General features: G+C 34.9%; 1 protein-coding gene across 1 annotated transcript in view; it reads left to right on the forward strand.

The window, feature by feature from the left end:
* LOC127855564 (uncharacterized) overlaps positions 1–12,055 on the forward strand; it is a 36,555-nt gene that overhangs the window by 12,790 nt on the left and 11,710 nt on the right. The window contains exons 2-4 of the mRNA XM_052391298.1: positions 2,600–2,788; positions 4,588–4,697; positions 9,699–9,822. Coding sequence (XP_052247258.1) covers positions 2,600–2,788; positions 4,588–4,697; positions 9,699–9,822 — 423 coding nt within the window. The remainder of the gene's footprint in view (positions 1–2,599; positions 2,789–4,587; positions 4,698–9,698; positions 9,823–12,055) is intronic.

Here is a 12,055-nt window from a genome sequence, read left to right on the forward strand (position 1 = left end):
TGTTTCACAAACTCAGCTCTGGTTGCACTAAAGAAGATATTGTTAACAAGAAATATCTTTAAAAAAGATATACGGCGTTGATTGTGGTCGATGTTTATGAACGATCAAAAGTTATCTCTATGAGATAAAAAGTAGCGGATGCCTTTTTTCTGCGCAGTTCTTAGCTACATCACAAGCAAATCAATTACGGGGTATGCGCCAGATTTCGTGGCTTATTTTGCTTTATGTGATATTATTACTCAGATATCTATATTTGCAGAATAGAAAAACACAAGAAACATGAAAATAAACGAGTGCATATAGGTAAGCCGGCAATACTCGAATCTTATTTAATTGCATAATTATAGTATAGTGAATTATTGTGCTCATGCTTAATAAACTGGTCTAAATGGATAAATATTTCTAATTAATTTTATCAAAATTGGTCCTTATCATGCAAATGTTGAAAACATATTAAAAATCGATGATTGACATACCACAATAATATCGCCGAATATCTTTATTTAGTATCTTTCTGATCAAAAAAGACTTCAAGTGCACTAAGTTTACGAGACGGCATTTATATGAAGATTTCTGCAACTGACCACAAACTGACCTTGATACCTTGCGGATTGGAATGCAATGCATTAAAGTTAGGTAACAATTCTGCTGCTGAAACGACGGCTTGTTTACGCCAATGTACACGACCAAGGCAACAGCTGTGCCTAAAATATTGATATATCGACAAAGCGACTAAACGAACTATTTACTCCATCAGACAAAAATAGCATAGATTCCAATTTTTTCCTTCAATGAAAAGATCGCAACCCCTTCTGCGAACTCCGGTGATGAACTGTATATAAACTCTGACTTTCACACACTGGCCGCGAATTGACCCGAAACCTCGCGGGTTGAAATGCAATGCAAGTAAGTACTAAATATGAGAATATAGCCTTTAGTATAAACGCTTTTGCGCTTGTAATTCTCTGAAAATAAAAGGTGAACGCACAAACTGTATTTATGTCGAAAATTGATTGTAAAACTGTTCTATCTATTGAGCCTTTTCATTCGAGATAAAATTGTTTCATGCAGTAAAACAGTGTTACAAAGACGCGGATATGTTTCCAATGTTCTGGTGTTATACTCAAATCAGCCAATGGAATAAATGAAGTGTATTCATTCGTACCTAGCCGCGGGAAATTTTATTTGAATATTATTGGACACTTACAAAGGTCAAGTCAGGGTGAAAAGCTGGCTTAATACAGCTTACGCCGAAAAAAAATTGTGCTTGCAACTCCAGTATAAATGATCGGCAGATATTGCACGACCTTCAACTCTCACTCAGGCTGAATTTAGTAAATATTGAAATGGAAGGACTTTTGACTGCAATAAGTTTTGTCATTTCGTCTGCTGTAAAATATAGAAACATGTGTTATGAGTGTTTCAATGTTTGTGACACATTACTACTTATGGTTGATTTCATGGTTAATGTTCTTAAAAAAATATATTCTTAAAAATAATGTGTATTAATTATCATGCATTATTTTCTTCTTTGAGTAATTTATTAAAAATAAAAATTTGCATTACACCTTTTGATATGTATGATCAAAAGTGTATTATCTTATTTGTTGGGTCAAAATTGAAGCATTAAACAAGCAATTCAGAGAAATATTGTTTTCATCGTTTGAGCATGTGCGAATTAGACGAAAACTATTTTCCCTTGTCAAGATAGGTGGCTCTGTAAGAGAGCGTGGCCGAGTAAATCTGTTCAGTCATTCAGCATTGGGATTGACTGATAGATACACACGTTAATTTTAATTTGTTTTGAATTATAGTAAGAGTAGCATTACAAGTTAGTGTTGTTGTTTAAATGTTTAATCTACATGCTTCTTACCCTGGTACGAGCTAATATTTGAAATTTAGGATTGTGTTTTTTACAACAGGTCATGCATTTACTCACATTGAGTGCGCATTTAATGTATTCAATAAATACATGTATACCAGTATCATATTATTTATCCCACTGTGGGATTCAGTCTCAGGAAGAGACGATAGGTATGGCTGCCTTTATAGTTGCTTATGAGGAGGGACTCGTGTAGGCATACAGTATGCCTGGTGATGTAGTAGACTACAGTATGATGATGTAACAGTAACAAAGCTTTTGTTTGTATTCATGCTTTTATTTGTTTGATGACTATGGAAAAGTAATACACGGTATCAGTCAGTCAGTCATACCAACGACTTACCAAAAAATATGTTGTATTTTGCTGCTTTTCCCTATCGGGGGCGTAGTTGTGAAGGGAAGTATGTTTCTTGTGATATTCAGATATTGGTATTTCTTGGCTTGATTTCCAATTGGTAGACTAAATAATACATTATCAGATTATGCAATTGCAGAAATTCAGTCGGCAATTATACTTAGCATTTATATTAAGTCTTTCAAAAACTGTTATTCAACAATGATTTTACAAAAGTATATTTTTCAAATTTTTTTATTATAAGTATGGAACATACTGTTACAATATTAAGTCGATAGTTTTGATTTGTAGGTCATCAAAGAAACGTTAGCATGAGATTTATAAATACAAAATAAAACATTCTAAATGGATGTCACTTTTAGGTGAGGTTGCATACAAGGTCAGGAGGGTCAATGTGGACCAGTATGATTTCACAGTCACAGACGGTCAGTATGTGATAACGGCCAGCACATCACAATCTGTGGATGACATGGTGCAGTGTAGCCTCTATTACTCCCCTGTCAAGTCGGCAAAGCTTCTGCTGGACACTGATGTGACTGTCGAGAACATAGGTTGGTGGGTTTACTCACAGGTGGTTAGCGTGTGGCTATGATATTAATTATTAAAATTATCATTTTGAATGATAAATAAACATATTGTAACGAAAAATCAACTTTTCTGAAAAAAAAAATTTCACTATCAAATATATATATAATAACTTGATAGTGAATTTTTTTTTTCAGAAAAGTTGATTGTTCATTATAATATGATTATTTATCATTCAAAATGATGTTTTCACTAATTAATATCATAGCCCCACGCTAACCACCTGCGGGTTTACTGAGGTCAGGGATCATATTTCAGAAACATCTAACTTTAAGGATGTACAATCATTTCTACTTAATGGTACTTTTTAAGTTTGTTTAAAAAGATAAGACAAACTAAATGTTACGTCTAAAAGTTAACTAAATATTAAAAAAATATATTGGTTGCATATATACATGGAATTATTGAATTGCACCCTGTAATTGTTGTTTAAAAGACATTATTTTTACCTTGGATTCATTTTTGAATAATGTATTAAAATGTATTGTGTTTAGTTTATATTAATATTTGCGGAAAATTCTCCAAAATGACACAATTAACATGTTTTGTGTACTCATCTACTTCTACTTCATACTTCCTACAGTCAATGGCTGACTAATACAGGGAGGCCTATTATAGGCAGATATGGACACTGTCGAGTACTCTCTTATAATATTAAGCTTTTTTTAAATGGCCATAGCCGAAAAATAATGTTCTTTCAATTTTTTATCTTCTTTTGTACCTTTGACTTTTGTATTTATATTTTATACCGATATAGTTGTCTTTACTGTAGTGTATGATTGGTTTTACCAGATACAGCTGAACAAATGATTTTTCTACGCTTTATTCCTACTGGACTCCTCTTTTGTTTCTCATTTTTAAAAACCATTTTAAATCTTAATTTGTGGTAAACATTTAAATTTATATCTAAATTGGTTCATTTTGTTTGTGGTAAACATTTAAATTTATATCTAAATTTGTTCATTTTACTGTTATATCTTCAATGTGTCAAAAAAGGTCCCATATTATTATTGTATAGAATACATTAAGGTAGCCATTGCATATTGAATATTGTGTCTGGCTAGCAACTAGGAGGTTTGATCCCCTCAGTGGAAGCGTTTCAAGATTTTCCGGTAGACACTAAGTACCTGTTCCAGGGGCGGACCCAGGATTTCTGGTTAGGGGGGGCGGGATATTGAAAGATTTGCTGGTGGTCCAGGGGGCCCTAGGGCCCCTGGTGGGTGCAGGGCAAAGCCCTGCTAGGGGGTCCAGGGGGGCGAAGCCCTCTTAGAAGGTCCACGATTGTAGTGATTTTGAAGGCTTTGACAACCACTTCTCAAGCATGTCACGCCTTATGTACTTTCATCAAAGAACCTTCTTATAATGCCAAAAAGTGCATAGTTTACAGTTTGGGGTCCAGGGCGGCGAAGCCTCCCGGAAACTCCACGATTTTAGTGATTTTGAGGGCTTTGACAAGGTTAAATAGGTGATTTAGTTAGATCTAGTTAAGTGTGAAACATCAAATGAATTGACTTTACTTTGGCGATTTTAGGGGGGGGGGGGGGGCGTACGCCGCGTCTGCCCCCCCCCTGGATCCGCCTATGTGTTCTACTCAGGAAATGGACTCCAGAATATTAAAATAAGCCTTAGGGTTTTAATGCAATTGAGCTAAAGTAAATATGTTAAATCTTATACATTTTGTAAGACAGCATCCAGGGGCTATGTGGCTGTGTCTAGCATGTGTACTCTTAAATTTTAGCAATTAATAATGTTGCATTGTCCACAGGTTTGTTGAAGATAAAGATGATAAGGTCGAAGTGTCGCAGTTACCAGATGAGCAACCGTCGAGCCACCAGTGATGATGACCATGACACATTTAATCATGATCTGGTGAAGGTATTATATAAGCCACAACATGTGAAAATGGGTCTTATGGCATATGAAGCCAGCATAGCTCTTAACAGATTGCGCAATCATGTGACTTTATACTCGGACTGAGTGGCTACCAACCAGAATGCAGGATCTGTTAATTAGGTCTAGATCAAATATGCCACTGTTTGAAAGACTCATTTTTAGATCAAAGATGCCCAAAATATTAAATAAGGTTTTCTTGGTAAATCCATATTAAAACTAAATTGGAACTTTTTAAACATTTGAGTAATTTTACCACAATTAATTTATATGACTTTTCTATTACAGAATGTACATTTTAAGCTCTCTTAAAAGCACTGTTGTGGTCAATCTCTAATTCATAATATCGCAACATACGGGCACTTGCGTCAGTTAGAGTTACGTGCCCCTTAACGACGGTGAAAACAATATTTAGCGCTGCGCTATTTTATTTGCATTGAGAAATAGAGCGTGATCATTATTTACATATTTAAACGATTAAATTAAGCTTTTTTTTTCAACATGCAAACAAAATGTTCTACTTTACTGAAACAAATTAGATTAAAAACAAACAATAAATATATCAATTTCAAATATACAACATATATATACATTAACCATATAGGTATTTTACTGGGAAAACAAACACGTTGATACCTTAAATTTAATTAAATTAAATGCAATATTTTTGATTTGATTGTTTGCATCAATCTTAAAATCGTGTAGCCTTTGTATTCCGGTGTTTAATTGCCCCTTTGTTCTGCATAAACCGATTATCTCGTCTTGATCAGATATTATCCAGACTTAACTAACAGCATGGTGTCATAAACCACACTGGGTGGTAGATGACAGCGCCATTTAACACGATTGATGATGCCACCATGTCTTCTTCTCTTTCTGTGTGTATTAAGCAGTCATTTGGTTGAATAATTAACGCAGACATACTTATATTAACAGTTGCTTAAATTAGATATGTTACATATTGTACAAATTAAAAGTCATGTCCAATTAAGATTATCAGAAATTGTACACCGTAAAGATACTAGCCTGGTTAATTTATAAAAAAAAATAAAGCATTTAATAATTATAAAATTTACGTAAAACACAAGTAACGTATCTAGCGTGAATCGGTTTATTCAAACGACGTCATTCCGAATCCCTGACAATCGCTCCTACGGACCGTATTTAGATTAAATGTTACGGCAACAAACGAACGACATCATAAAAATAAGAAATTACGTTTGACAGCAACGGGGGTAAATAATTTTTAAACAAATGTACATAGATGTGTGTGTTAAAAATCTTATATATTTGTCACTCATACTCATAACAATCAACTGGTTTATACAACACATGTCAGGGACAAGAAGTGATATATAACAGGGCTGAGTATTGCAGTTTTAGTATTGACTTCCTATATACTTACAGCTCTAATGCATTTGCTATTTGAGAAAGTGCTAACTTACAGGTTGACGTTTTTTTTTATTTTTTGAAATATTAATTAGATCTATTTATTTGTTTTAATTTGATTTAATCAAAAACGTAATTTTTTTAAGCGATAGACAATTAGTAAGTAAGTCACGTTTATTAAACCAATCTTGGGTCATAATGAATGGCATGTAAATCACAATGTAAACGGATAATGCACCAAAATAAAAGAAATACTATAAATCAGATCAGTATAAAGTAAATAAAGCTTGATTTTGATAACACAACTTAGGCTTTCAGTAAGTGTACCAGAATTTCCTACTAATTTTCCAGCTTCACGTTATTATTATGAATTGACAAAGTAGAAATATACAATGTACGAATATGAATGAACTCTAAAAGAACGACAATATTAATTACATCAACATCTACAATGATACTCCCATTGTTAGAGAATAAACTTATTTACCTAGTGTCTCAATGAGAAAGATATGAATGTCGCCGTACTTGAACATTGGCCATTTGGTCGGGTCATTTTTCCAACATCCCGTATGTAATTTATACGGATATTTCATTTAGTCAAAATATTTTAATTTTCTGGTCATATTGGGCTTTCGAAGTGCAATCTAACCATTTATAACAGTCAACAGACATTTCAAACACCAATTACAGCACATTTAATTACTTATCAACTTCCAAATAGGAATGCAATTGACGAAATGCCAGCAGAGATAGCTCAATCAGCGTTGTTAATCGAGCGTATCTAGGGCATTGTTTTCACCGTCGCTAAGGTACTGCCCCGTGTGTGACGTCAGCGCGATAACAAGAATTGAATTTGTTGCCGTTTTTCCTGCTTTGAGATTTACTTTCAAATAATGTATTCTTTGAAATCGGCTTCTAAATTTTAAGTCAACTGAATAAAAATACGGTCCAACCTGAGAACAGTGATCATTCAAGGTAAATGGTGACAGTGACCGCTGTAGACAGGTGATCGTTGTTCTCAAAGTCCACTTTAGATGGTTGGTCAGATGATTGAATTGCTAGGTAGTTATCCCACCAACTCGTTTGCATCGTTAGCATAACATAAATTATTTCTAGTGAATAATAAAAATTAATATCTTATAAATTGATTTAAATGCATACCTTTTTTCCAAACTTATAAGTTTATCAATGATAATATTTTTGTTTACTCATGCATTTCTTTCATTCAGTAAATGATACAGTCTCGTAATATTTACATTCATTGAAATATATTTTTAAATAACGGTTGTCACATGTTATTGACCTAAGGTGTGAAAACTGTGATAAACTGAAATTGCGGTATAGCAGCATCGTTCTCATTCAAAGAAACAGAAACTTAAAGCTTTAAAATTTTTAAATTGAAAACGTCCTTTTTGTGACAGAAATTTTGCATGACAAAATTTCCACTCCACTTGCATAAATGTTGAAAGATTGTGAAACCATTTGCTATTTGGTGTCTGTTTTTCAAAAATACATGACCGCTAATCCTTTTATCGCCTTCAAATAACAACAAACGCTAGCTGAGTGTTGATGTTGAAACCTTATCAGTGACAAAGATCTATTGATTTTGTCACGTGCTCTTACTTCAGAGTTATGACTGGGCTGCTAATTGCTACCAATACAAATTGTTAGTGCTACTTGCACATGTTTCATGCTGTTAGAAATTGCTGTGAAGTAAAGTGGTGTTGATCATTGTAGACAGGCTTTGGAAGTGAAGTAAAGTGGTGTTGATCATTGTAGACAGGCTTTGGGAGTGAAGTAAAGTGGTGTTGATCATTGTAGACAGGCTTTGGGAGTGAAGTAAAGTGGTGTTGATCATTGTAGACAGGTGACCCTTATGTCTTTGGGAGTGAAGTAAAGTGGTGTTGATCATTGTAGACAGGTGACCGTTATGTCCTTGGGAGTGAAGTAAAGTGGTGTTGATCATTGTAGACAGGTGACCATTATGTCTTTGGGAGTGAAGTAAAGTGGTGTTGATCATTGTAGACAGGCTTTGGGAGTGAAGTAAAGTGGTGTTGATCATTGTAGACAGGCTTTGTGAGTGAAGTATAGTGGTGTTGATCATTGTAGACAGGCTTTGGGAGTGAAGTAAAGTGGTGTTGATCATTGTAGACAGGCTTTGGGAGTGAAGTGAAGTGGTGTTGATCATTGTAGACAGGTGACCGTTATTGTCAGGTGTAATGTAGAATGATTTTGGGAGTGAAGTAAAGTGGTGTTGATCATTGTAGACAGATGACCGTTATTGTCAGGTGTAATGTAGAAGGATTTGGGAGTGAAGTAAAGTGGTGTTGATCATTGTAGACAGGTGACCGTTATTGTCAGATGTAATGTAGAAGGATTTGGGAGTGAAGTAAAGTGGTGTTGATCATTGTAGACAGGTGACCGTTATTGTCAGGTGTAATGTAGACAGGCTTTGGGAGTGAAGTAAAGTGGTGTTGATCATTGTAGAGAGGTGACCGTTATTATCAGGTGTAATGTAGAAGGATTTGGGAGTGAAGTAAAGTGGTGTTGATCATTGTAGACAGGTGACCATTATTGTCAGGTGTAATGTAGAAAGATTTGGGAGTGAAGTAAAGTGGTGTTGATCATTGTAGACAGGTGACCGTTATTGTCAGGTGTAATGGAGAATGGCTTTGGGAGTGAAGTAAAGTGGTGTTGATCATTGTAGACAGGTGACCGTTATTGTCAGGTGTAATGGAGAATGGCTTTGGGAGTGAAGTAAAGTGGTGTTGATTATTGTAGACAGGTGACCGTTATTGTCAGGTGTAATGTAGACAGGCTTTGGGAGTGAAGTAAAGTGGTATTGATCATTGTAGACAGGTGACCATTATTGTCAGGTGTATTGTAGAATGGTTTAGGGAGTGAAGTAAAGTGGTGTTGATCATTGTAGACAGGTGACCGTTATTGTCAGGTGTAATGTAGAAGGATTTTTGTGGGGGGAATCCAGACTGACTGTTGTTGACAAGTGACCATTATTCTCAGGTGACTGTATAGTCAGATTGGACTGTATTCATGTGATAGACCCTGAATTTCTTCAATTCAAATGAATATCTTTATTACTATAAACTTGGCAGTTAGCATCATTTCAGTGGCAGTTAGTACTATAACAGTGGTGATAAGTGCCATTATAGTGGTAGTTAGTGCCATTATATGGGAAGTAAGTGAATTGATTTGTGATTTGTGAAATCTTAATCATCAAATTGGGAAAAATGGTGACTAATGTGACTTTTAGAAACATTAAACGGTCATTTTGAAGTTATTTATCCCTTTCATGCTAGATCTGTTTGCACAGAATTATGTCTTAACTGGGAGGCTGTTGTAGACTCTGTCCGTCAATATAGTTGTCAGCTGGTTTGTCTTTATAAAATAATGAAATATTTTTGGGCTAACCGCTTTCATGTTTCAGGACATTGTTTTCATTCCCAGAGGTCCAAATATTTCCAAGTTGTTTTCCCTTGAAAAAAGCAGACAAAACAGTGCTTGTGTTTTGGTCAGGAGAATGACAACATTCTAGTTGTGTTTATGTTTAAAATTCTCCCCTGTTCCCTTTCATGTCAGGGCCAGCCATTCCCAGGGGACTTCAATACAGGGGCCCCAAGTGGGGCTGGCAGCCACTTTGCAATTTACCCAGGCACAAAGTGGTGTGGCTTCCAGAATGTTGCAGAAAACATGCAAGATCTGGGTATGTAAAAAACCATCACTTAAATAAGGTGGTAAACTTCAGAAAAAAAATCCTTTTCTCATTGCCTGCTTGCCTTTGGTGTAATTTTCAATCCAGCCTGCTAGACTGATTTGCAAACAAGCTTTTCAAATGTTTCTTTTTTAGTGTAAATATAAAGCTGAATACAAATACTATGACTGGCTTAAGAAAATTATTATACAAAATGATTTGTATTAAGATAGTTTGGTGGGATTTTTTAAGCTAAACAATTTCTTATTTATTTATAAGGACATTTATTTAGGTAATTGTTGTAAAATAAGATTCAGTGTATCAAGGTTAATCTGTCTAGTTAACAGATGAAACATGACCTTTGTTATGCAAAAATGGGTCTTATGTCATTTGGGGGCCAGAGTTGCTCCTGGCCATTAATGAGGCCATGAAACCGTGTGTGACTCATATGGTATAATAGCCGTTGTTGCATGACTTTGATCATGTAATTACACATAATTATTTATCTTTTCTTCATGATCCCTTCTACATATTTCAGATCAATAGGTGTTTCTTGAACACATTTAATATTGAGGCTTGAACTCAACTACTGAGTTTTTACTGATGATTTATTTCAATAAGGCCATTTACATTTTCAAGGTTAGATTAGCCCTTCGAAAAATAAAAGTAAGAGCTAAAACGACATGACAAAAATATCTATTAACATACAATCGATTAATTGGCTAGAATTTGTTTTTTATTATACCTTAATTTGATCTGTCAGACAGTCTGTCTCGAGGATTTGACATTATTTGAATAATTATTCGATGTAGACCACAATATAAATTATGCAATTACTTTAATGGGAGCACATTAATAACAATAAATGTCAGTTTGGAGAACATAAATTTGATGTTAAATTTATCATTGTAATTTACTGTTGCTAGTAATGACATGTTAGCCTTTAACTTTCGCGCAGTTCCAAAATCATTATTGCTGATTAAAATATCAAAGGGAACAATATAATAATGATTATTATTGAATTCTCATTTCACTTGTTAACCATTAAAAAAAAAGCATTTACAACTTACCCTATAAAAGGAATACAATTGTATCATACAATTAACTAAAAGAATGCTATGTAATACAAACTCAATTGTGTACATCGTAAAAGATGGTTCACGATCCTAATTACAAGAATGATTACATATCCTCTGTCACATAGTCATTGAAACACAAAGTTCACTCTGTGGAACTCAATGAACGTAGACAAGTCCATTTTATTATCGCCCCCCCCCCCCCCCCCTTCGAAGAAGAGGGGGTATATTGTTTTGCTGGATGTTGGTCGGTCTGTAGGTCGGTTTGTTGGTCTGTCTGACAGTAGACTATTTTGTTTCCAATCAATAACTTTTCATCAAATTGACCAATTGGCTTGATACTTCACAGGTTCACTGGCCTTGGACAGTAGATGACCCCTATTGAAATTGCGTTTCCGATCAATAACTCATCACCCAATTGACCGATTGGCTTGATAATTCATATAAACATTGGCCTTAGACAGCAGATGACACCTATTGAAATTGGGATCACTAGATCAAAGGTCAAGGTCACTGTCACAATAAGTGTGAAAATCATTTCCGATCAACAACTCATCAACAAATTTACCAATTGGCTTGATACTTCAAATGTACATTGGCCTTAAATGAAAATTGATCCCTATTGAAATCGGGGTCACTTGGTCAAATGCCAAGGTCACTGTCAGAATAAGGGTGAATATCGTTTCCAATCGATAACTCATCAATTAATTGACGGATTCTTCACATGTACATTGGCCTTGGTCAGCAAGTGACACCTATTAAATTTAAGTCACAAGGTCATAGGTCAAGGTCACTGTCACAATAAGTGTGGAAATCGTTTCCAATCAACAATTCTTCAACAAATTGACAAATAAGCTTGATACTTCCCATGTGCAATGGACTTGGACAGTAGATGACTCCTATTGAAATTGGGTTCACTAGGTCAAAGGTCATGGTCGCTGTACCAATAAATGGGAAAATCGTTTCTGATCAACAACTCATCAACCAATCAACCGATTGGCTTAATACTTCCCATTTGCATTGGCCTTGGACAGTAGATGACCCTTACTGAAATTATGGTTACTAGGTCAAAGGTCAAGGTCACTGTCACAATAAGTGAGAAAATTGTTTTCGATCAATAACTTGTCAACAAATTGAAGGTTGGCTTGATACTTCATGTGTGCATTGGC

The sequence above is a fragment of the Dreissena polymorpha genome, chromosome 1, assembly GCF_020536995.1.
Source record: "Dreissena polymorpha isolate Duluth1 chromosome 1, UMN_Dpol_1.0, whole genome shotgun sequence".
Lineage (NCBI taxonomy): Eukaryota > Metazoa > Mollusca > Bivalvia > Myida > Dreissenidae > Dreissena > Dreissena polymorpha.